The sequence below is a fragment of the Centroberyx gerrardi genome, chromosome 14 (genome assembly GCF_048128805.1).
Source record: "Centroberyx gerrardi isolate f3 chromosome 14, fCenGer3.hap1.cur.20231027, whole genome shotgun sequence".
Taxonomy (NCBI): domain Eukaryota; kingdom Metazoa; phylum Chordata; class Actinopteri; order Beryciformes; family Berycidae; genus Centroberyx; species Centroberyx gerrardi.
The window spans coordinates 27,356,855-27,384,447 of record NC_136010.1 but is presented as its reverse complement, the minus strand read 5'-3'; the positions used below and the strand labels follow the sequence as shown (position 1 = coordinate 27,384,447).

The following is a 27,593-nucleotide window of genomic DNA, read 5'->3' as shown; positions in this document are numbered from 1 at the left end:
TGTGGTCATTGAGGAACCTACATTATATCAGAGTAAGATGTCACCGATTAGCTGAAATCCTTTTAATAAAAGGCCAATATCAGCCTGACATATCAGCAAACCAATGATCGGTGTAACCCTAAAGTGAAGTTCATGAAACAAATTTTCTTACCCAAGATACTTCAATTACTGATTGTTGATGTAAGCAAGGTGTAGGAGTGTTCATCTCAGCAGAGGGTCAGTCACTCATTGAGGGATCTTGGGTAAGAAGTTTGCGTTTGAGTTTCACTGACAAAATATACCATATAGAAAGCGAGGATCTTCACAAGAGACAGTTTTTTAATCACATTTCCTGCAATTCTACACAATTTTCTACGGCTATGTAGTAACACACTTTTGGAAACGAGATTAGAATATAATCAGTGTACACATGTACTTCTGAATCATGAGATGCATTTAGATGTATTTGTCATGACTATTTTACATTTTGAAATAAAATAATATTTGACATATTACACAAACTAAGACATGTAGACTATATTTTTACTAAGGAGAAACTACAAGAGATTCAGTCAGAAAATGAATTGATTTAGCTAACATTGTGCTGTTAGCCACACATACAGGAAACCGTACAAGCTTAGACTGACCAGCAATCTTGTAAAAATAATTCATGCTCTGCTGCTTCAAAGAAAAAATGAAAAAAGAGAGACAAATTTCATCCTGCATCACATTATTAAAACTGCTCCAGGCAAATCTGTCTCAAAATCTTGAATTTTGAGCTCCTTGCTTTTACATAAAAGTCTCGCCAAGTGCAGCTATAAACAATCTTCAAAGCCACACCCAAATGATTAATGAAAGCCTAAAATCAAGATGGCGTCTTGTTGTTCTGTCCTCCCCCAGGCTTCAGCGTGGATTGGTGGGCTTTGGGCGTGCTGATGTTTGAGATGATGGCCGGGAGGTCCCCGTTTGACATTATCACAGACAATCCTGACATGAACACAGAGGAATACCTCTTCCAAGGTGAGACAGAGGAATTTTACAATATGTATGGGTTGTGCATATGACTTACACCCTGGAAAGGGAGATTTCATGGCAAAAGGGAGAAGCTCTTTGCACTGGGAAAGAAAAAGTTACCATTTTGAAACAAAGTGATGTTTCACTTGGGTTGAACATTTTTACTTTTTACCAGAGGTGGGGACTCGAGTCACATGACTTGGACTCGAGTCACAGTTTTCATTGCTTGAGACTTGACTTGATGCATGAAGAGAAGACTTGAGACTTGACTTGACTTGGGTTCTGGTGACTTGGGACTTGACTTTGACTTGTATTTTGATTGATTTGATTGAATGATTGAATTTATTGAAGTTGAAACTGATTATAGAAATCAAACTCATGATGCTCTTACCAAGTTTCTATCCTATTAAAACCATATTGCATTGAAAAGTCCTAGATATTTAGTTTTCTTTAAGATATTAAATTGATACTGGACTCTTGATTGTTCTGACTTGACTTGGGGCCAGTTGCATAAAGCTAGTTTAAGACTAGTCTAAGCCTAAGACTGGTCTTAGATTCTCAGGTTGGACTAGTCTAATTAAGACTGTCTGTTACTTAAATATTACGACTGACTTATTTTGAGGTAGGAAAGATAGCCACCTTCCCCCTGGCTAATCTTGATTTAAACAACTTTGTTGTTATGGCAACGAGTCGGCCTAACTGTCAGAGTGGGAAGTTTAAAAACTGAAGCTGTTTAAGAAAAGATGGCAAATCTCTGGTTTTTGGAAAGAGCCTGAAGAGGAGAGAGAGTCTATAGAGACAGAAACAAGCCATTAGATATCTACAACAATCAAGAAGTAGTAGGAACAGGTAAATATAAGTGTCTATAGCAAATGACTTAACGTCACATTTGAGTCTAAGACTAGCTCCATCTTTATGCAACTGGTACTTGGTGTTCTACATTCAGACTTGAGACTTGACATTAATGACATGGACTTGACTTGGACTTGACTTGACTTTTATGGATGTGTGCATGTAAAAAACACATTTCTACAACTCATTTTAAAAAGGACTATTGTTTTCTGTTGGGTTATACAGGCTTTGTGGATATTTCTCATCCTGCCTATAGTGGCCTATATAGATCCCATCCCAAATTGTAATATACTGTTCCCAGAGGAGAAGAGAACTAACATCTTTCTGTTTGGGCTGTAGGTTGGGGAATATGAATATAGAGGAACATTGGGAAGTCAAATATGAATATTGAGAGCAGATGGTGTGCTGTTTGGTGTCATGTAAACAAAAAATGTTAATTTAACCCTTTGTGACGCACAACTGATTTTCTCACTGTTGTCTACATATAGCAAAAAAACAGATTCCATGTAGTGGAAAAACAATCAGTTCTCGGCTGTAAAGGATTAAGAATGTAGTTTTTGTGCCTGTGTAAATCCAGGCTTAGATGGTATGCTTCATTAAAGATGAGAAACCGCTAATTTTGGCAGCCATTTCATTTCGTTTAACACAAATGTTAATTAGTTTTAGTCACGTTTTAGTTGCTCAGTCCACTTTTAGTTTTCGTTTAGTTTCAGTCTGTGAAATCTCTTGACAAGTGTCTCATTCACTTCAGTTGTATAGTTTTAACAATCTGTGCATTAGGGAAGGAGATGCACTATGTGGGTGAGAGCCTGGCTCAGGCCAAGGGAGACGATAAGAGTTGGAGAATACAGATTTATACTGTCTCCGCACATTTTCTGTTGATGAAAATTGAAAATCACTGAAGTTCATCATTATGTTCTTTTGTCCAGTTGTCATTTGAATACCTTGGAAATCCTGTTTTGGTGATTTTCATGTTTTAACTTCAACTGAAGGATTACATGGTCTGCTATGGGACTGAAAAAATTCTATCCTTGGGCTGATTTGTGTTCCACCCTTTGCCTCGCTTTGGCTGCTCTGGCTCCAAAAAATGTCAACATGGCGGCGACCGTAAACCCAATTTCCAGGCTTCAGAATGGCCCTTCAGAAGCCAATGGGTGATGTCACACTCACTAGATCCATCTTTTGACCACAAGAACGGTAATTGGCCTGCTTCATATTTCCGGTTGCTGCCCGCCGATAGTGAAGACAATGGAGCAGATAGACGAGAGACGAGCTGAGGGGGGCTGCAAATATTGTAGGACACTTCATCCCCAAATTATAAAGACTACCAGATGTCACTGAATTCATGGTAAGAAATATCCCAGAACATGAGCTTCAGAGAATGTAAACACTACTACGCCTCCAGAACATACAATTTTATGAGTGCGTTGTTTGTTGTTCGACCGTGGTTTATGAGTATAACGAGATGGATGTTGACATCTGATAGCCAGCAGTTACTCAAGCTTGGAAAGCCTAGCTTAACAGGCCAAACCACAGTCTGGACTGATGCTCATATTCAGCTATTTCTTCATGTGTTCTCACCTGGTATGAACACCAGAGATGGTAAATTACAGCAAAGAGCTCAGAGAAGTCCATTATGCTTAGCTAAAGTTACAGGACAGGAGTCAGATTGGTTTTGACTCCGCCCACTGCCAAAATTGAAACCACACCTTACCAAACTTCTGTCCAATAAATAAGCTACATGTGACTTTTGTTTACAAGCCCTGGTTGGCTTGTCATTGGACAGTGTGAACCCAAATAAGCCAAATACAAAAATGCAACAAAGTCAACTTCTTCACCATGGTTTTGACCAAAGAAAACAAGCCCTAGGTGTGATTGCACCCTTAGGGCGGAGGAACTTCTACAAACGTCTGCCATTGTATTTGCATTTGTGTTTCCTCGAGCCATATGGCACCCTTATATATTACGCCCCCTTACCTCTTCCTCCCTCCCTCTCTCTCGCCCACACAGCACTCCTATAACAGAAATTCCTCCATACTACTGTAGCCTCCTGTGACGCATTATGTCTCCGCTGTGCCCGTCGGTGGCATAGCACGGCACCGCGGCTAGCAGCTGCCACCAGAGCCGTCCTCCTGGCAGTCCGACCGGCGGAGCAGCAGGCTCCTGGACGAGCGCCTGCCAACGGAAACCGGCCCCTTCGCTATAGGAGCCGCCCGGCCATATGCCACCTAGCTAGACCTCGTGCCAGGCCTTGCTCCGGGTATCGGTGCTGCCCATGCCAACCCCAGAGCTTTAGACAGACAGCCACACAGAGACTGGCAAAGACTATATTCAGTGGGGGAAGCAGCCGCAAGGTGCCATGCTGGTCCCCAATACATTCGACTTTTATGTAGAAACGTTTACATTTAACAACTGATTTTGAAAAGAAAAATCCACCCTAAAACACTTAAGCACTGTTAAAAACAACAGCTATTGGCGATGTACCTTGCATTTCTGGGTTCATTTTGCTGTTTGGTGGTGTATTTTTCTTATGCCTGTGGATAAGTGGCCAAACGTAGATGTGACGTCACGTTGAGATATTTCCAGCAGCTACAATGGAGTTTAATAGGAGAAAGAAATTGTGTCCATTACAGTAAACGTCGAAAGTCATTTTGGGAAATGTAGGGAATCACTGACTGAAGTAGAAGTAGATGACAGGAAAGTGAGGGAAAGTGGATACAACAAAAAGGTAAATTACAATACAATACATCATAGATTGATGATATCTTACCGTCAGGATGTCATTATTCGGGCGAGCATGAAAAATGTTACTTTTAGCTGGGGTGATGATGATGGTGGAGGAGGGCAGGAAGGAAGGGTGAAGGAGGATGAGGAATTGCAAACTGCATCGACCATTATCTGTTTTCCTGTGTTTTGGGGGGATTTGGGATAGGGAGAAATGATTTGCCCTGGCAAGTTGTACTGCAAGTGGATTTTTTTTTTTTATCAAGATGATCCAAAGATTAAAATTCAGTAGGTCCCGGGGTCAGGAAGCAAACGAGCCTCTGATCTTTTTGTCTGCACCGCTCATGAAAGACAATGAACACTAATGGCTTGAAAAAAGTCTCTGGGCCAATCTTTGAAACAATATACAGTATATCCAGAGATGACCAGGGTTTTTTAGAGCAGTGATTCTCAACCTTTTTCATATCAAGGACCTGTATTTTAGTCCACATTAGAGCCACAGTAGGACCCCCATTTCATGACATTTTGTCTCTCAGACCCAAATCTGAGAATATTAGATCATATTATATATGATTTTGTCCAGAATTCCATGACTATCTGTATTGTAGGTGGAGAGATAACAGTGAAACTATGATCAAAACAGTCATTCTACATTCTCTGATTGTGTTAACTTCTTATAAATTAAATAATGGTGAAGTGTAACAATTCATCGATTTGCTGAGGAACCCCCTCAAGGACCCCTGGTGGTCCCCAGACCCCACGTTGAGAACCACTGTTGTACAGAGTATATTTCTTTTTAGCTCGGCCGTCCGTGTAAATAAGAATTTATTCTTAAGTGACCTGCCTAAAAAAAATAAAAATAAGCTACTTTCCACTCTGTTATTGCTATTGGCACCGCAGCCACTTTTCTTGTCCGACTAAACTGAAGGATTTTGTTGAGGGGGGAGCAACCGCTTTCATATCCCTCCGATGGTCACGATTCAAAAACGCCGGCCACCGAAACGTGAAGCGCCGCTCCAACCTTGGATTTGGGGTTTGAGGGAAAAAAAACAGTATTTTTCTGTTTTTTTTCCGTTATTATGACATTGTCAAATCGTGGGAGTCTCAAGGCTGTGTGAACGGCAACAAAAGCTTGCGATGGAAAGAACAGAATAGAGTCCTGTGTATGTCCTCCCTCCCTCCCTTTGACTCCCACGCAGCAGACGTGGTCACCCACAGGCAGGCGGGCCGGCCGGACGATGAATCATCAATTGTCTTTCCTCCCTTCTCACGATTGTCCTTTTCTTTCTGTTTCTCTCTCTTTCCTCCTCGCTGTCCACCCCCCACCCCCCACCCCCCTCTTCTCTTCACCAACAGTTATTCTCGAGAAGCCCATTCGCATCCCAAGGTCTCTGTCGGTGAAAGCTGCCAGCGTGCTCAAGGGCTTTCTAAACAAGGTGAGGAGCTGAGGAGCGGTCCGTTCCCAATCAGATGCCTCTCTTTCCAACGCGCGGCGCCGCGGCCAAGAATTGGTTCTGTGTTATGGACGGCCAACATGGCAGCCGCTCTCTCTGAAGGCCTCTTTCGTTTGGCTCCGACCGCCGGAGTGCATATGTGTTTTGTGTCTGTGTTAAAGATAGGCTGAAACTTGAATGATCCTTGTGGTGAAATTGGCTTGTTAGATACAGCAGCGAGATTGTAATAATAGGATACAGCACAAGAGAAGGAGAATATAGGCGGTTAAAACAACAGGACCGACCGTTCCAACGTGAGAATACGGTTAAGTGGAAATTAATGAATGAGAAAATGTATTAACTACAAAGTCACGAGGGTGTGCAAAATAACAGCAGCGGAACAAAGAAAAAAGAATGAAAAATGTATGACATAAAATATGCAGTATTGAGAGTGAGACATTCTCACAAGAATATGAGGAAAACATATGTGAATTTATAAGCCAGTGATTCTTAACCTTTTTCATATCAAGGACCATAATGTAGTCCTCATTAGACCCCCATTTGATGAGATTTTATTTTTCTGACCCAAATCTAAGATTATTTCTATTGTTAAATATGATTTTGTCCAGAATTCCATGACTATCTGTATTGTAGGTAGAGAGATAACAGTGAAACTATGATCAAAACAGTCATTCTTCTACATTCTCTAATTGTGTTAACTTCTTGTAAATTAAATAATGCTGAAGTTTAACACTTCATGAATTTGCCTGTGGACTCCCTGGAACCCCCTCGAGGACCCCTGGTGGTCCCTGGACTCCACGTTGAGAACCACTGTTATAGGCTACACAAATGTGCTGATATTCATATTAACAGACCTGCAATACTACAGTTCTACAGAAAGTGTCTAGGTGTGCATTGTGAACAAAAAAAAAAAAAGGATTTACCTTATCCAATATATTCACAAATATATGATTGAACATAAGTACAGAACATGCAGATTTTACACTGTGTCTACCCTCATGGTGTTTGTGACAGGGTTTTATGTGTGTGTGTGTGTGTGTGTGTGTGTGTGTGTGTGTGTGGTATTGTGGTAGCGCTCCTGTTTATGCGAACGGCCTTGTCGCTTATTACTTTGCCTCTGTAAGTCATTGCCGTAATTGTTGTGATGAAAAGAGCGCAGTGCGAGTCTTCAGAGTTAGTGGGGGGCAGTGAGACACATACATTTATACACAGGACATGATGAAACACCGGGATAATTGGCAACAAATTTGGCCATGCGGCGATTGCTTCAGCCTCTTAGGAGCCGTATAACAACTGGAAACAGTAAGAGGAATGCTATCTATTGACATGATATTACCCCCTGGACTTTACTATCCGCATAAAGTGGAATAGATCTGACAGTAAGCCAACCATATCAGTTTTATAGAAGAGTAGTTAATTACCAGAGATATTTGGGTAACTGGGATTTACTGTACATGTATTTTTCATCTTTCTCAATCCAGTGGATATTACAAGATAGAGCAATAAGAAACTGCAGCAGAAGGATAAAAAAAAAAAAAGAATAGAAAATAGAAACACTCCCTTTTTCTTTCCTGACCAGTTTGTCTTCGTCCCAACAGGATCCTAAAGAGCGGCTGGGTTGCCAGGTCCAGACGGGCTTCACGGACATCAAGTCACACACATTTTTCCGCAGTATAGACTGGGACCAGGTAAGAGCCGACTGGAATGTAGGCCAAAAAGCAATAGCTGAATGACAATGACACATGGCCTTGTTGGGGATAGGAGGGCTTTCTGCTACTGCGGCTCTATTCAGTCGATTTGTGTGAAAACCTTTCAATAAGCACACAATAGGGTGCGACTGATACTGGGTTTAAGGCCAATTCGTTTGGACTTTTTAAGTAAAAAACCCTAACCCTCAAAGCAGAGTAAAGAGTAAGTGAAAAGAATATTTCTCTCCTAAGTACAAAATGTTTTCAGCACTCTTTTCAGCACTTCTTTTTAATACACATTTGATACAAGGCTACTGCACCGACTGGTCTGACTGCACTAACTTGAAAAACTTGAAACATTAAGTATAGTTACCATAAACAAGACCATCCAAGAGACCGTCGCCATGAGACCATCGCAAACAACACCGGCCTCTACGCTGCATTTTACACTGTGAGCCACCAGGTTGAATTTGGCGGGAAATCTGCTGGATTGCTTTACGGCACAAAACAGGAAGAGGGCGCTGTTCTTCCAGAGCAAACAGAGCTAAAGCTTTCAGAGTTTCTGGCAGCAGATGGTGGAAGGAGGGAAAGGCCGATGGAAAAATCACTTCCAACATGTTGATCCTCTTCAGGGAGGGAGGGGGGGCAGGAATCAAGGGGGTTTATGGGAGTGTGAGATAGAGGCTACCAATCGTCTCGACCATGGTCTCATTTGTTTACGGTAATAATACCAATGCATCACAATTAATTTGACAGTGATATATTGATGTTTAAAATGCTACATGCCGCACCTTTAAATTCAACATATTGAATCAACCTGCTGATCAGCAGCTACTAACACACATGAGGCGGAGGGTGATACACCACCTATTCCACTTAGTATACTGTACAGCGCTTGTGTTATCAGGGCTTGCGTCGCTGTAATGCCAGCTGCACTGACAGACAGCTGCTGACAGCTGATCTGTGATTTGACTCCGCAATCTGTCAGTTCACTTAGAACAAATGCAGCAACAACAAACACAGAATAAACACCGCACGCCCACATTTAATGCCAATCAGCGCTGACAACGTGTCACAGCTTTCAGTTTGGATCTTGATTTGCCTTTGTCAGACTTGACGGAACGTGTCTATGATATAAAGAATTTAAACAATATGAAAAAGCATATCCTCCGTCTTTTTGTACGATCTTAATCTGCACATCAGTGATGGGTGGAGCCCTTTGTGTGTGTGTGTGTGTGTGTGTGTGTGTGTGTGTGTGTGTGTTAAAAATGGATGAAATAGTTGTAGACATGGTGTGCAGACCACCGCTGTGTGCAATAAAGTGCCTTCCCCCCTCGCTGCAGCAACAACACAAATAAAAGTGAATTCCTAATCACACACACACACACACACACACACAGTGAAGCATTAGTATTGTGTGTGTGTGTGTAGGGTAGCAGTTGCTTGATTGATGGCATGGGTGTGACGTACACAGCTATTTGAAAGCAACATGAAAGCGGGATATAGGCCATACAATATTAAGGGGCTTTCACCATGCCAAGCTAATGAAGTCTCTGTGCATATACTGTATGCACTAGCCCTCCATATACACTTTTATACACTCTGCTGTCATTTACACTGATGATGTTAAGACTTTTAGGTGTTAAAGTTCTCCAGGTTTAAAGATACTCAATATCCAACTGTGTGTTCAGCCAACATTTTGGATCAAACTTGTTTAAATGGGAAACTGGAAAATCATGTCATTTTTAACACATCCACATGGCTAATTTGGGAAACACATATACTTTTCAGCATAACCGATGTGAATAGCCAACATTGTGCCAATATGCCAGTTGCCATTGACATACGCTGTGTTCAGTGTGCTTCACATAAAACACAAAAAAATACATAATTTGTCTAGTAAAATGACATAGTAAGAAAGAAAGAAAGAAAGAAAGAAAGAAAAAATAGGAGGTTAATAACAACCTCCTAGGGAGGATAATAATAAAAAATATAAATATTCTCTTGTCATATTCCAGTATAACAAACCTATGATTTACCACATTGGAATTGTTGGGACATGTAAGTGTTGGCTGGTCCTTTTTAACATCGCAGACTTTTTATGTTTTATCATTTGAGTAAATAATTCAAGGGGATGCACTTATGATCTGCAATAAATTTGCTCCATTACTTTCTACATGTTTTGTATACAACAGACAATAAGAATGAATGGCTATAAGGAATGACTCTAATGGACCGTGTACATAAAGCCTGTTGGTCAACTAGACTGACATTCAGTCCTCCCGGTCCATTCCACATTACAACCCACACCAAGCACTTCCACTTGAGAACGAGGCGACTGAATCACAAATGCTGGGTGTGTGAGTCATGATGGGATAGGCCAGGAATAATCTATTGAACTGGACAATGTGAGTTCTTCAAGGCTGATACCAATGCCAGTATTTTTTAATCGAAGCTGCCGATAGCTGATGTTTTGTGACGATATTTAAAATCTTTAAATTTCACCAGTTCCATGCAAAAAAAAACCCTCACAAAAAAACAAAGTATTCAGTGTTTCCAAAAGTGGAACGGCCTCTGAAACAGCATTTAGACCGTCATGGGACACTAAAACTCTCCATTGAAACCCAGTATAATAATAATAATACATATTAATGAATACTCGTGTGGAATCTGATCAAAATGCCAGGCTCTAACATCACTCGTAGCGTCAGCCCAGCTCTCCTCCAGCTCTTCGTCACACTCTTCCTCCTCTGCCTCCTCTCTCTGCACTTACGCAAAATGAATCTCCGGTGTCTTTTCACAAAGCTGAACCCAATAAGCAAGCACACGCTTTTGTAGCCAAATGGAAACAAATGACAGTGTTGTGGGAGAACGAGAGAGGGGCCCTAAAAGGAAGACCCTAAAATAATCCTTCCGATGCCGAAAAATCCTTCCAAACAGAGGTTTTGTGAAAACTGTACAAAGCTGTACTTCAATTCTACACCATTTTATTTGTGCCACATTTTACTTTTGGTTTTATTATTGCTCCCTCTAATTTTGTTTTGTTCTTTTAAAGCTGCACCAGGCAAGAATTTTATGTAAAAATACACCCGATTTATCAGCCTAAATCACAAATTGGGGCTGCAACAGAGAAGAGTGTCCCATCCCCACAGACTGAAACACCGTAGATTCACCCTGTTTGGCCAAATTAAATTCTGGTGCTGGATATGGACACTGGTGGGAAATCTTCTCCGCACAGGAAGAGACAAATCAAAATCTAAAACTGTCTCCTAAACAGCAGTGAGCAGAGAAAGCTGGACTCACCAACGTTAGATCTTTTTCCTCTTTGGTCCCTTTGGTTTCCTTTGGTATAAAGCATCACAGACCGGCCGGATTGGTAGTTCAAGTTCATGTTTGTTTATCACAAGTATCTCTCAAAGGACTGTACAGAGAATAAGCCTAACTAGGTCTAACTGATCAACAATCAACCATAGAACAGAATGATATCGGACAAACATCAGGAAGAGTTCTCAAACAGTTACCTCTCACTGCCATTTGGAGCTGCCAACGTGCAAAGTTGCCTAGTGCAGTTTTAAGTCAGAGTAACACTTTTCAGTAGGCTACTAACTGCATCATAGGTTATACTTTAGCGTCTCCTCGCCAGAATCACTAATTACTTAATTCCAAGCCATCGTCAAACAAATAAACCAGTACTTGTCTCGGTTCTAACCTTTATCCTGGAGAAGTCAACAGAGCTCCATGTTCTTTTCCAGCAACGCCCTGCTTCAGATTCATACAGTTCCACACATTCACAGTCTACTACTGTTGACCACTGAGCAGCTCCACTGCTGTTGGGGGTGAAATGCCTTGCTCAAGGGAATAGTGATGGAAGTTGTTGAGGGAAGAGAGAACGTTGATCACTTTGAACCGTGAACAATTGACTATATATGTGATCCTTGTTTGGAAAATCCTGAGGACTTGCATTAAGTTACTACTACTTCAGTTACTAGTAGCATACATTAGTATGCTACTTAATCAGATGTTAGCACTAATGTTAGTTTAAGATGAATTAAGTAAAGCCATTTCCTCATCCTCATTTTTACAGTACAGCGTCCCTCATGGGACAATTAGGCGGGGTGGCAGGTGGGGTGGGGGCATAAAAGGGGAGAAAAACAATTGTCAGGGTCTATTAATGAGTGCTGCCACAGTGCCTGTGAAGTGCACACCAAAGGCAAGCCGGGGAAAGATATCAAAGTGGAGAGACATCCTAAGCCCAACGACAAAGCTCCCATGTAGCGCGGAGGAAAAACAAGTTGACAAAGCTGTGAGAGGTGGAGGAGCGACGCTCTCTGCCCTCAAACTGGAAACCTGTCTCTAGACCTGACAGGCCTGGCATGCCGCTGCTGTTGTTACGACATATTAATATTCATCAGACAGTTCCTGAGGGAGCGCCGGGCTCTCTCTCTGAAGAGGTGACACGTTTGAATATCATTTACCTGCCTTGCTCTTTTATTCCCTCTCCAAATGCACAGTTCTTTACTGCCAGAGAACTGTCACGTGGATGAGGGTGGAGAAGAAATTGATAATTTGGCAGCGAGTAGAACTGCAATTCACTGTGTATAGCGAGTTTTTTTTTTTGTTCAATTCATATCATATTTAGACAGGAGACCAGATTCCCATCGCCTGTTCAACATCGATGCATCCGGTCTCTTACCATTGCCAGGAATCATCCCATTGTAACTTTTCTTTAACTTGCCATGTGGATCCACATTAACACTACAAAGGCCGACTCCGGACAGAACTGTAGCATCCTACAAGCACTACTGCCGAAGCTCTTGATAGGCTAATTAGGTTACTTTACCGCCGTTACATCCTAAACTGTGATGAACTTTTGTAGTTCTGATATAACTTACAGACAATAAAATAACCATTCATCAAGTTTCATCAAGTCTCCTACTCAAAATCATCCCTTATATCGCTCAAACTGCACTTTGGACATTTCATTGTTACGGTGGCAGTTTACTGACACGCCACACCAGTGGGGGCACATGAAGATTAAAGAGTAACTAAACCAAACCCAAATCTGTGGTGAAGCCTGACACCTAATGGTGAAAAGTAGGGTACTGAACTGGCCATCTGCTATTGGCTCTATAGTATAGAGGGTGACATCACCTGGCACCAAAGACCTCCTCTATACTATAGAGGGTGACATCACCTGGCACCAAAGACCAGCCAATAGCAGATGGCCAGTTCAGTACCCTACTTTTCACCATTTGGTGTCAGGCTTCACCAAAGATTTGGATTTGCACCAACGGTTCAAACTTTAGTCCCGCCCACAAAGGCTCTGATTGGCTCGATTGTTTCTCTGAGCGAGAACAAGCCGTTGACTAGAGCAACACCAGAGTCTCTGAATCGCTTGACAAAATCTGAAAAGTGGGCGGCAAGCGATTCAGGCGTGTGGAACCAGGTGATGACAAAGGCGGCTGAAGGAATATGAGGATTTAGAAGCTGTTTTAGTGTATCTAAATCTATAGCTAGGCTATAGCCTCGAAACCACATTGTTAGCACAGCGAGGTAAACAGAGGCAATGAACCAGAAAAGGAAATGGAGGTGCTTTCCCACAAAGCAACAACAACAACCTGTCTGTGATCTCTTAGACCAGTTGAAGATGACCATGCAGTGGAGGCTGGTGTGTGAAGAGTTCCACTAGTTTGACCAGGAACTTTTCTCCGCAAACGTGTCCCTTTGTTCATACGAACCAGCAGAATATATAGAAATATAATAAATAGTATTTTTTGACAGTCTGACTGGCTTCTACAGAAAGTGGAGGGGCATTTTGAACCATATTTCACTTCCAAAATTCAAAACAGCAGTGCTTTCTAATGTTAATCTCCTTGTACTTATGGAGACCCGCCCTGATAGTTGTAGACGACGACGATGGATGAGATGAAGAGAGAAACTGAAGTACCACTTAAAGTGTGTGATTAAGTGCTGCGAGTGTGTGTGTGTTGCATGCCTCCTCATCTGCTGATTGGCTGTAATTAGTCGCCAGTCACATCGGCGGCTGCCTCAGATCAGGCTGCTGTGGCGATGAGTCACATCGTCCAATCCCGTCCTGGAATCATCTTTGCCTCTGGAATGCACACACACATTACAGACACACACACACACACCCTCTCTCTCTGACAAGTCCTGTGATCTGTGGACCCTCGGATCTCCCATGCAGCCCTGGCTCTCGCTCTCCTCTTTCATGTACCCCTCTGGCCTCAGGGCCACTTCCTGTGTGTGTGTGTGTGTGTGTGTGTGTGTGTGTGTGTGCACGCATGAAGGTGTAGGGCTCATTCCTGGCCCTCATCGTGCTTCATTACCACCACACAGAAGCTCAGCCTGCCCCGAAAACACATCAGAGAGAGCAGAGTGGGGAAAGCAGGAGGAGAGAGAGAGGGAGAGAGAGAGAGGAAGAGTTGAAAAGATAAAAGAATCGACAATAAGTGAGACAGAGAAAGGAGAGAGACAAAGAGAGAGAGATGAGAGAGATGACAACGGGAAGCGAGGGGGAGACAGCGACAGAGGGGCGTAGGTAGACGCTGGAGAGGAAGAGAAAGGGATAGGGAAGCGCGGGGAGAGAGAGAGAGATTGGGGGAAGGTAGAGGCCAATTTGAGGGGAGAGCAAGAAAAAAGAGGGGATAGAACGAGAGGAGTGCGAGTCAGAGAGTTGTTCTGTGTTGTTTGTTTGAAGTTCTTCCCACAAAGCGCTTTGAACCAATAACGCTAATGATCCAGAGAAGGTGCTGCAAAACCAGCAGGAGAACCAGGAGCTTTGTAGGAGCTAAACACACACGTACACACACACGCACACACACACACACACACACACACACACACAAGCAACTAACAAGCGGTGCAACTGAAAAGCAAGTTGTGAAGGTTTTTAAGGAGGACAAGATAGAAAGTCGCAAATTCACACAAAGTTGGACTTTGATTGGTGACATATTTATTGTAGAATTGATCAAAATTACACTGGTTGTCTATAGGAAGCCTACGGAGCCCCTCTGGGGTCACATGGTAGAAAAAATAACTTGATGTGTAAATCCGTGCGAACGGATTTCAAAACTGTGCCCTCGGATTCACAATCCGTGCGAACGGATTTGTAAACCGTTTCCGTTCGCACAGTTTACAAATCCGTTCGCATGGATTTACACATCGTTTTGTTTTCTACCATGTGACCCCAGAGGGGCTCCGTAGAAGCCTTTAACCTGAACTGATTCTTCATACAAGTATGCATGAATGTTATTGTTATTATTATTACTATAATTTCAATGGAGAGTTTTAGTGTCCCATGGTCTAAATGCTGTTTCAGAGGCTTTTCCACCCTGAATAATGGTTTGTTTTTTTGAATTTTGGCATGAAAATTGTCAAATTTAAAGATAGTGAATATCAGCTATTAGAAGCTTTCATACAAAACTATTAGCATCTGCATCAGCCTTCAAAACCCCATATTGGTTTAACCCTAGGTCTTATAAATATCTGCCTAAATCCTAGCCTCGCAAAACTCAAGCAAGCCTCTGTACCTGTGTTTTTTTCTGACATCATTCTCTTCTCAAAAACTGTCCTCAGTGGACATTTTAGCAGTGATGGATGAGGACCGATGTGAAACCATGGAAACAAACCAGACAAAAACTCTCCTGGCTGAATCACTCGGCCACAATTACTCCGCAGCCTCACCCCTCTCTACTCTATTCTCTTTTTTTTCCTTTCCCGCTTCTTCATTGCCACCGAACAATGTAGAAACAAGGCATTCATCCTTTACATTGTGATACACCAGATGTGAGCGTACAGTGCTACAGTGCTTGAACCTTGCAAGTCAGCTGGTGCACTATTTCTGTTGTGCGCTGATCTCAGTCAATAACGATTTAAGACTCAAATATCCTTAAGATGCGAGGTATCATTTTTTTCATTTCACTTGTATTTAATACTCGGAAAACACATTAAAAGACGGGGCCCTCTTTATCAAGAGTTTACATACAAGGAGAGAAACATAAACAAGAGAAAAACGCAAACAGTAATTACATTTGTGTCATCAATTAAAGCAAATCAAAACATTCACCAAACATCAATTAAGGCATTCACAAATCAATTAAAACATTCACCAAACATCAATTAAAATCAATTAAATTAAACAAAATTAAATCAAGTTAATCAGGTTCTTTATCATATTTCTGAATTGCATTAAGCTTCATTATTCAAGATTAAACTTTGTCTGTTCAGTGGAAAATAGTAAACAGGTGCAGATCCTGTACAGTCTCACGTCGCATTTCTGTTGATGACATATGAATTCCAATTGGCCATTAATTAGCCACTACTACCTTATTTCAACTTTTAATGAGAGGTGCATCAGTACAAATTTTTCAGAATGAATATGAGTACCAAGTACTTTACTAAGTATTACTCAATTTAGGAAGGAACAAGTGCATTACAGGATCAAGTGCATCAATTCTGATTTTTTATTTATTTGATCAAATGACACCCTGACCATTGCATATCAGTCCTCAAGTAAAAAAAAAAGATTTTTCAATTGATAAAATAAAAAATAGGCTACATAGGATATAGCTACTCATGTTTTTTTTTACATTGGTCAATAACAGCCTAGCCTATTCTTTTTCAGCAAATTGAGATACAAATTTCCAATTGTATCCACCCCAAAACCCCCATGACTCAGGGCCAGTCAGTTACAAATATGTAAATATATAGTGTGGTGCTCCACAGATCTGTGGAGTAAAGTGCATACCATCTGCTTGCAAACTCTGGTTTCGAGTCTACCTTTCTATCTGGAAAAATAGCTTTCTGATAAGGAATGCATTTATATTGCTTATGTGGTGTGTGTGTGTTTTTTCCCCCAGCTGGAGAAGAAACTGGTGACACCGCCCTTCAAACCTCAAATCACCGATGACTACGGCCTCGAAAACTTTGACACCCAGTTTACCAATGAACCAGTGCAGCTAACACCAGATGATGAGTAAGTATTACTTCTCAAACTGATAGAATTCAGACGCAAAGCATTGGAGTTATGCCTGTTGATGAAAAGTCTCGCCATCATTAAAACCAAACCAATGGGAATCATTTCCATCCAATTGTGTCTATCAGTCAAGTGGAAACTACACAAACATTGAGAATGATCAAAGGACCTGAAACTCATAGAATAGAACAAATGTAAACTTATTTTTAATCAATTTATTATTGAAAAACACCCCTCTTTTTGTTACAATAAATGATTTCAATCTTGAGCCATGGTCACCCCCCCTGCTCAGTCAGGCAGGCTATACAACTAGTGAGTTTTTGCCACTTGACTTTAAACCTATTTTCCTTGCCACTGCATCAGTAGCTGAGAGAAAAGTTAAAAAAATAAAATGAGCAAAGCTATCCAAGTTTATATATAGAAAGGATGGATTAAAAAACAAGAGAGTTGGGATTCAGGGGGGCCCCATGCTTGCCCATAGCAGGATTGGAAATGAAAGACACGGAGGATTAGCGTGTTAACCTACCTCCTGGTAAACCACTTAAACCTGCATCACTTAGTCTCATATTTACTGATGTATTCTGTCTGTGATCTTGTATTGACATATTTATGGCGTTTCAGTGATAAAGGAATTACCGAAAACTGCTACTACTACTACTATACAGCTTCACCTGCTGTCTTCTGAAGTGAACCTTGCAGCTTTTATTTTGTCTTTTGCTTTTAAAGAGTAACTAAACCCCAAACCCAAATTTGGTCTTTGGAGCCAGGTGATGTCACCTTCTATAGAGTACAACAGGTGGTGACATCTGCTGGCACCAAAGATCAGCCAATAGCAGAAGGACAGTTCAGTACCCTACTTTTCACCATTAGGTGGCAGGCTTCATCACGGATTTGGTTTAGTTACTCTTTAAGTCATGTTAAAAATCAATCAGGCAAACAATCATGTAGTGTGTTGATTAGCAACAATAAAGAACATCTATAATTGAGGTGCCCTTGAGCCAGTGACACTTCCAATGGAGCCTCTTAGCGGCCATTACAACATTGTGGTTGTACTGGGCAGTGTGAATGTGTCCAACTCTGGGGCATTGCTGAAAAAGAGCCAATGTGCTCAGCAAAACCTTCCCTGGTTAAATAAAGATTTTGAAAGAACCCTCACTTTCCTTCAGCGTAGTGCCATCTCCCAAAACACTTCTGCATCCAATGAAGAAAAAGATCCCCCCCTACAAGGTCCCCTCCCTACAATCACGTCTTTATCCATCGGGGTCAGCGTTGTGATGAATGCATACATGTTGCCTTCGGGGATCTGACGGGAGTCCTTGTTCTAGATTAACTTTGGAGAGAAAGGGCTGAAAAGATCTGGCACAACAACAGACATGGTGTGGGCTCCATTGTTGCGGACCGTCTGCAGCCGGAGCACGAAAAACAAGCACAGCCTTTTCTCCTCCGCGCCGTCACAAAATGGATTCCATAAGGCTTTGGCAGGCGATGCCAATAAATATTACCAGGCTTATGTTAGAAAACACTTTCATTCAAATCAGTGCCGGATTAATTTTTGAGGCTCCAGCGTTTTTTGGTTTGTTCCCGTTAAGCTTTTATTAGACTGATTTTAGCCAGCCTTTTCTCGACCACCGAGCTGTTCGGACCAGAATTAAAAACCCTGGGTACCTCTTTGTAAGATCGGCCAAATCTTGCAAAAATGTGATCCCTATCAGCATTTTCATGAACAGGATGACAACAGGAGTATTATAATCTCACAAAATCTGCATGATTAGACCTCCTCAGTGCCATTTCCTCTGTAACTTCCCTTACATGGGAAAATATATGGGATGGGAATATATTGGAAGTGAAATATGCTAGAGCATTTCATAGAACAGTGGACTAAGGCACATACCACCTACTGTGCGAGTTTGATTTCGCATCCTGACTTGTTACATGTCGTCCCTCTCTTTCTCTCATCTATCCTTCCTGTCTCTCTTGACTTTATGCTGTCAAATGAAGCAGAATTGGGATAATCTTCACAGAAATGAAAGATGCCATTCAAGCTGTCAGTGACTGGCTAACTGGTTTCTGCCGGGTGGTCGACTGCACCAGGTTCTTTACAGCCGCTCAAGTGTTGTTGGTGAAGTGGAGACTGACGCATGAAACGCCACAGCTTTGCCCTGTTTGCGCAACTTGACGCTTTGAGCATGTATGAGCAACAACTACAACCTCGTGAAATGGCAGCGTGCAGAGCCCTAGGAGCTTCCAGTGTTAATTGGAGCCTTATTAAATGCCCATCATCCGCTGCACCTATGACAGATGTCTTTGGGTAGCTACCCATGGCTGTCCCTCAGTATGAAGCCGCCGCACACCTCCGCTGTTCACTAGACGCCGATCTTCAAACCTAGCTGTGGGCGAGCCTCCCAGCTCATTAAGGGGCTGAGGCGAGGCGGCTCTGACGCTCATCTGAGCTAATTTGCGACAGGATTTGACGATGGCGGTCCGTGACAGACTTTGGCGGGGAGGGGGGACAGGGGGGTGCAATTGTGTGGGGTGCCGCGGGGAGGGGAAGAAGGAGCGATGGGTGGATGGGGTGGAGAGCACTCTGCCAGTTCGGTAGGGGAGATATCAACCTGGCATCAAACGCCACGGCACATCAAAAGGAGACGCACGCCTCCTCCCTCTGTCTCACACTTTATCTCCCCATCCCTTTCTCTTCCCTCTGTTACCAAGGAGAGGGGCTGACGTCGCCCACTCCCGCTAGGAGGGGGTGATGCAAAAAAGCACTCCAGTCTCCCCTCTCTCCCACTCGTGATGGGTTTGGCAGACGAAGAAAGAAAAGTGAGAGCCGTGTAGGGAGAGAGAAGGGTAAACCCTCCATGTTAGAGATTTACATTGCAGCATTAAAACCCAGGATTGCTGGGGGCCCTTGCCAACATAGCGAGGGGAGGGGGGAGAAAGGCTTTAGTTGTTCCGTGCCAGCTCCCTGTCTTATGAAATGGCAGCCGCTGCCAGCGCCCAGGCAAGGACACCTTCTTCTTCTATGGCGTCAGTCCTTGGCTAGTCGTTCTGGAGACTTGCATGTATTGTGACCAAGGACTAGAGCTGCTTTAGTTTCTCTAGTGAACCTGTTGCTTATTGAAATTATTTTCTATTGCACTTGCTCATTGGGGGGCAATATCAAATTAAATGTTTTGTCCAAACTAACTCAGCACAGCTGGTATCACAGTTTCACTCAGGCTGCAGACACTTATCGTTATGCTTGTATCTTCTCTTACCTGCTGATAGAGTTGGACAGATATAGCAGTTCGTAGATGTATTGGGCTGATATTGGCCTTTTTAGCCTTAAGGAGCTGCTAACCCACCTTAAAGAACTTTATTAATATTGCTTTCTGGTCTAAATGCTGTGTCAGAAGCTTTTCCACCCTCACAAGAATAAAATTCTGGCCATTTTTGGGCATCAAAATGGTCAAATTTGGAGATATCTAAAGGAAAATGACACCCTTGGATACTCTTACACTTTTATATATCATCAATCTGTGACGTTCAATGCATTCCAGGAGTTATTTTTTGATGGTGTTGTAATTTACCTTTTTGTTGTATCCATTTTCCCTCAACCTCCCTCGTCTACTTCTACTTCAGTTAGTGATTTCCTACATTTCCCAGAATGACTTTCGACAACCTTGCCGGGACTTGTTGCATCCAGCTGGGTTTTACGTGTGAGAGATGGAGGTGGAGAGAGCGATAATGATAACGATAGTGTTAGTAACGGCAAGAGAGCTAGAGCTACAGTTGAGAAAAAGCTCAAGTACAGGCTACTGCTGGTGGAGAGATATTTGCCTCTCCTACAGTGGATTTCTCCCTGTATGATTGTTGAACATTGGTACAAAATGGCGAGTCTAGAAAGAAACCCTGATATTGACACAAAATATCAGTATCGGCTTTCAAAAGTCTATATCGGTTGAACTGTCTAAATATCCTTGTCTTGCTCTACCCTGCTCTTGTTCCCTCTCTCTGTTTTACTCCTTCCTCTTTCCCACCCTCGTTCGCTCTCTCCTCTCTGCATCTGGTAATGCTTTTAAGCCGTGCCTGGAAAAAAAAAAGGGGGCAACATTTGCGCTGGTGACCACACTGTTTGTTTTGGTCGATTCCCAAACCTTCCCTCCTCTCTTTTGTGTCTCCCTTTTTGTGGTCTCTCTTTTCGCCTCTCTGTTCTTACCAAGATAGAAACTCCACGATAGAAAAACGCTATTCTCGATTTCTAATTGTTATATTGGTTGTTGACATTGGTATTACAACCTCCTCCTACTTACATGAGGTTGGACGGAAGAAAAACATTTGTTTCATCACTATTCCAGTCCACAAACTGAGAGATAGACACTGTACCGTTTCATTCACTTGTCCTCATGTTCTATGTGGGTGGGATTTGCAACCTGTTCAGCATTGCTGTTGGCCCCTAAAGGGAGACCCCCACCCACCTGGTACACCGGGGGGAAGTCCAATGAACGCACCTATTGTTTTAACTTCAAAGCCTTCCACACAGAGCCTCAAGGGGAAAAGCCTCTCACCCTCTCCCAGTGAGAGGCCTCCTTTTCTGGGCTCCGGTTCCTCGCTCCCCCCCCCCCTCGCCGCCACCACCACCACCACATATACACACAGATGAGTAAACAACCTGTTGCTGCAGGAAAAGAAGCCAGTGACGTTGCTAAGGGAGTACATTTATTTTTACCCAGCCACTCTGATGCCCACTGGTTCTGGGGTTTCACTCCATTTACCCATGATTACTGCTTTGTTAATGGAAGCGACACACTCTGAGAAAAAAGCACAGTGAGAGTTCCTCCACTGATTAGTCTACATGATGTTCTTTCCGTCTCCCTTTGCATCCCATACTGGGCAGAGAGATGCCGTTTTACTAGGGTTTAAGGATTAATTCTAAGAGCAACAAACTGGCAAATTAGAGCAGCATAGTGGCAAGCTGGTTGAACAGGAACATTACTGGTTTTAAAGTATCAACCCATCAGGTGGGTTGCAGCGGACGCACAATTGTCGGTTGGTACAGAAGAGGAATAGGTCATTGGAAGCGCATCCCAACAACAACAGAGGCGAGGTATAAGAACAGGGCAATGAGCAGATGAAAACGTATGGGAGCCAAGTGCAGTCCATTCCTGTAAAATCAAAGCATTGTTAATTCCTATTTCAGCACAGTTATGCCCTATTGAGTATGAAATCCAAACCTATAAAATACAAGGACCACAAAAGGAATATTGTTGCTAGCCAGCTAAGCTAATATCACTTGCAATAATAGGCCAGTTCAAGATAGGAGTGTAAAAACGGTTTAATCAGATTCAAAAAACAATACAAAAACATATTAGTTATATAGTTTTATGGGGGCGCCTACTGTTACATTGTGAATTCCCAAATACATTGTGAAGTCCCAAATTGCATCTCAAGAGGACAAGGGGTTACGTAGGTTGTAGTTCTCCATTGTTACAAAGTCTTTTCTTTAAGTTTTTACGTCTAAAATAACGTGCAAATCATCTAAAAGGTTATACTACGTAGTGTGCCGAGAGGTGAATCTCAACACCATTTGTTGCTGTGTTTAGTTGCACTAAGACATACTACTCAATACAGAATAATTATAATGCTAATAATAATAAAATAATAAATATAGCTGCTTGGCAGCGATGCACCAGGGTTCACTACATGAGGACAAGAGATGGGAATGACCTGGCTGTTGGGAAATGTTTGGAACATATGGAGTTAGTTATGCAGTTGTGCAGAGCAAGTGTTAGATGAATGTTGACATACTAAGTATTGACTAATAATCTCTTTTTCATGTAAGACATCATCTAGGTGAGATTGAGAAGTGCAGGTGTTGCATATTTCCATTGATAAGCAGTCTGTTATTGTTTGGCCAGAGATCCATAGCATTTATAGTTATGCAAAAGATGGTGAAATAGAAGTGCAGTGTGTGATGTTAACATGGGTCTTTGATTTCACACAAGAATATATAGTTGTATAGAGTATGTGGCTAGTTATAGTTGCTTGAGAAGCACTTGAGTTGTTCAAAGCGCACTGAGCAACAGGGAAAATGCAAGGTATTACGTACAGTTGAGGATGACACAAGGAGACACTGAGCATTCACTGCACATGAGAGGCAAGAGGCAGAAATGTTCAGCATGTCCAGATACATCTCTGCCTCTGTCCCACTGGGTCTGACCCAGTAGTTTCCCCCTCCTTTTGTTCCGTTTGGCCGGTATTTTACTTAAAAAACTTTGTGATTTTCGTTTAAAAATAAATCTTATTTTCTCTCGCTCTTTTTAACTCTGGTCATATAGTTGTATGTTGTGTCCTCCTTTTGAGCAAGCCATGGTTTTGAGGGCTGTGACAATGGAGAATAATAGAGGGCCTAAGATTGAATCTTGTGGAACACCATATATCAAATGAGGGTTCTATTTAGAAAATAAGACTTAAACCAATTCAGAGCTGTTTTTTTCAGGAGAGGGTGGACAATGGCATGTTTAAAATAAGAGGGGACCGCACCAGTAGTTAGTGAGCTATTTATGATGGCTAAAATGTTTGGGCCAATGGTACCAAGGACCTCCTTCAACAATTTGGCTTGGATAATGTCCAAGGAACAAGATGAGGATTTCATGTGAGAAAGTATATCAACAAGGGACTCAAGGGAAACTTGCTCAAAACTGCTAAAAGATGCAGGCCGACGTAGGGAGGCGAACATAACACCTTCAGGAGGGACAATCTGGCACCTAATATTCTCTACTTTCTAAATGCTGCAGAAACTCCTCACACCTTTCTGGGGTAGCCGCAATATTGAGTGTTAAGCAGGATGAGAGGACAGAATCTATTACATTGCAGTTTTTGAAGATTAGATCCTTGGAAATGGAACTGGAAAACAAAACATTAAAAACAACGTCCTTATAGTCGGATACACAGACATCATCTAAAACCTTTAACAGACTGAACCAGATTAAGACTCTATAAGGTTAACAAAATCATGGGTGAGATTAGTCCATGATGAACATGTATAATTGCAACCAAAAAGTTTTTTTTCCATCACCATCATGATCATTCTCAGCTAGACTTTTGAACCCCCATCGCCAGAAGATGCCAACAGACCGCAGTGCCACAGCTGATGTCTGCATCCACAGCAATCTAATCAACTAATGTACAAAGGAAATAACATGTCATGCTGTAAAACTTCATCTTTGGAATAAAACAGCACAACAAAATCAGTCTGTATTTGTTTCTGAAATATAAGGGGTATGTGTGTGTGTGCATGGGGTGGGGGAGCAATTTGTGAAAAGCGTTGGGTCAGTAAAACGCCAGAAAGTACTAAACAGTTAAGATAAACAGCAACAAAGTGTAAGGTATTTAAAAAACATGACAGATTTCTTAGGTCATTGTGAATCCCCTGAATGCTCATCTCACATTTCCTCTTATTCCTTGCAGGTTTATATAGTATAAATAATAAGAAATAGTTTTAAGCATATTTATTACTTTTAGAGTTCTGATTCTGAAATGCTGTTGCAGAGGCAAATGTACAGATATTGAATATTGCCGAAAAATACTGTCCATCAGCAGCTTCAGTCCCAAAGTATCGGTATTTGCCTTCAACAACCCATACCAGTCTAACCCTGTTTGTGATAAAACAATGCCTCCAATCTTAATCTCTCTCTCTCTCTCTCTTTTTCAGGGATGTCATCAAGAGAATAGACCAGTCGGAGTTTGAGGGATTTGAATACATCAACCCCCTGCTGCTATCCACAGAAGAGTCTGTATGAAGGAGAGACCAGCTTCCTCCTTCGCCCACCTACTGTCTGTCCAAGCTGCCGTCTCAGCCAAAACCGACTAGCTAGCCAACTCTGTAAGGCGAGGAAGAGGAGGAGTAAAGGACAACAGGGAGGACAAACTCCCCCCCCCCCTTCTGACCCGTCAACAAGACTCGAGGGCAAAAGATGAGTGTGAGAGTTTCTTTCACGGTGGATCCGCGTTGTTTTGCCGGGGTACCAAACTCTTCTTTGGTGGCATCTACACGAAAAACAAAAAGACACTGGAGTACAAGAACATTTCCCAAACTCAGTTGTTACGTTGTCTTCCCTTTTTCATTTACTTCTTTCCTTTGACTTCATTCCTTTCTCTCCTCCAAATGTCCATCTTTGTGTCAAAGCACGACTGGCTTTGTAATTTGAACGGAAAGCTATTTCATTCTGTGCCTGCCATCATGAACACACGTCAACCCGTCTCGCATCCCTGGATGAATATGACAGTTCTACTTTTAGAACTTGAAAATTTATGTGCACTTTTTTTTGTTAATTCCTTTTTTCTATCTTGTAGGGGGTGATGCCTCAAGCGAAACAAGAATGTACAATGACAAAGAAAAAAATAAGTTATTGTGTATTATAATGTAGGTAGTGAATCCAAAATTGACGATGCCTTTTTATTGATGCAAGTGGCACATTTTCATCCATAACCACAAACCTTCTTTTTTTGTTATCTTACAGCAGTTGATTTTCACGAACAACGGGGAAAAAAACACCAACTGGGAGACAACTTTTTAGTTAAGAAGTGCCTCAAAGTTCCAATTAATTACCATGTCTCTGACTGCACTTATCTGTTGTTGAAAATCTCTTTACCTATCGTGGGATCAGTTGGTGGAGAACAACTGAAACATGTCTAGACTCTGCCATAGTTGGACTAAACTGTAAAATTTCTGAACAGAATCAATATCTCTGGAGCACAGTAGCCTGCCACAGTCCTGACACACACGACTGAATCATACAGTTTTTAATGAATCAATCTTAAAAAAAGAAAAAAAAAGAAAAAAAGAAATCAGTATAAAATGGTATGAGATGATTTAATGGTTCTGACTGGTCTTGGTCTTTTAATGCACAGGAGTAGCCTGCACTACCCCTAAATCGGAAATGACTAGAACTGGTGGCAGTGAAAGTGAAAAATGCCAATGATGAACACTATGGGGTAAAGCTTGATATGTAGGCACTGAATAGGTAAACATTGTATACTGCTCGCCAATGGGTTTCTGAATGCCAAATTAATATTTTCAGCCTATCCTCTTTAAAACACATCACACATCGTCTCATGCAAAGGATGCTGGGTGTTTAAACAACATCCATACGATGCTGGATTTGGGACGCAGCACGGAGGAAGGTGTTAAGGCTGCGGTATACTTGTCGCGCAATCGAATTTTGACAGGTTCGTACGGACAAAAGGACAAAAAACGAAGCGCCGCATCGGCTTCAGCCTCCACAGTGTACACAAGCTTGCTGGCCGAACTGGTCGAATTCTTCCACACCAGCTGCCGCTGCGCGACCGTCTGCAATTGATCTAAAATATCACGCGATTGGTTGCGTTGTCTTATGAAAATGCGTCTCAGTTTCCAGCGAGTGCACACCCATTTGTATGCAGCAACGTTTTAAACCGTGTTTCTATTTCGGGCAAGTTCGACTGCGTTACGAGTATACTGCCGCCTTTATTCACAGTAGGCATCGTGTTCGCATCCAATTTAGGAAGCCTGTATTGTCGATAGGAGGGGATATGATGAAACACATGCACAACACTTCTGTGAATACATTATTCAACTAAGTGCACTGATAAAACTCTTTCCCCCGTTAACAGAAATAACAATTTGCCTCTGAAAAGAGCTTTTGTAGATTTTAACGTCTGTGCGCTTCCCAGGAATAAAAGAGCCCTCTTTTGGATGTGAATTATTTGATGAAATCTGACCCGCACTAATTTGATAACCACGTAATAGGATTAATTAGTTGGTCCCGAGTCAAAGGGTCTCAATTTGCCGGAGGGGCCAGCATGGGCGAGGAAGAAATGAGGATGGATGAGGAAGATAGAGAGAGAGGAGAGATAATAAGGCAGTTGTGCAGTCACCGATTAGTCCACAAGTACGAACACAAACACGAACACACACACACAGTCGTGCACACACATTTCAAGGAGCTAGAAATCACTTCAACAGTAAGGGGAAGTTTATTCTTCCCCCCCCCCCAACACCATCTCCTTTGCTGCTTTTTATTAATGTCACGTTTTTTGTTTTATTTATCTTTTTTGCACACCAGGTAATAACGTTTGTGACAGTTGTTTCTTGAGGGACCAATGGATGAACTGGGAGTCCTTGAAATCATATTACACAACAGTAAAGGCCATTAAAAAAAAAATCTGGAAGAAAGAGAATCTTTATTTAAAATGCGTCAACTTAGTCCATGATTTTGTTCTAACATATGCTGGTTGGATGTGCTTAATTCTGCTTTAACGCATCTTTGTAAATATCTGTAATTATTAAAAATGATACTGGTTTTCCGTGAACAGAGTCCCTCCTTTTTGCAGACTACAGCGAAAAATCTTTGCAGATGCTAAATATCCGTCTGTATTTCACGCCTGGGAATTGGCTTTGCAACAGACTAGGAGATGTGGGTCCTTAGATCTCTGATCGTTAGTTAATGAGTTAATATTGAGAAATTGCCAAAAAGGTCATTTGCTAATGTTCATGTATCAACATTTGCTATATATTTATGTGATATGGGGAAAACAACTGAATTATTTACTCTAAATTGATGTGAAAAATTTGCAAAGCAGTATACGGTGGATGTCATCAGGTCAGACATATTCCAGATTGCATACATTATGGCTAGTATACATATTTATTTGCAGTTCCTTGTGCAAGATAACCATCTATGGTATGCATCCATACCATACCTTCCAACCACATATGTAGGAAATAGATATGACAATGACTGATACATTTTACACTTTTACAGTTAAGACAAATGATGTGCAGGCCTATATTTTTACCTAATGGTGCAATGTCTTTAATGTTTTAACATACTGAAAACTGCAGGAATCCCAACCTAACCTGATCTT

At 41.9% G+C, this 27,593-nt stretch overlaps 1 protein-coding gene across 1 annotated transcript in view; it reads left to right on the top strand.

Moving 5' to 3' along the window:
- prkcz (protein kinase C, zeta) overlaps positions 1–24,487 on the top strand; it is a 113,879-nt gene extending 89,392 nt beyond the window's left edge. Inside the window, exons 14-18 of the mRNA XM_071896400.1 lie at positions 880–999; positions 5,926–6,005; positions 7,622–7,711; positions 16,591–16,706; positions 24,400–24,487. Coding sequence (XP_071752501.1) covers positions 880–999; positions 5,926–6,005; positions 7,622–7,711; positions 16,591–16,706; positions 24,400–24,487 — 494 coding nt within the window. The remainder of the gene's footprint in view (positions 1–879; positions 1,000–5,925; positions 6,006–7,621; positions 7,712–16,590; positions 16,707–24,399) is intronic.
- The last annotated feature ends 3,106 nt before the right edge of the window (positions 24,488–27,593 follow it).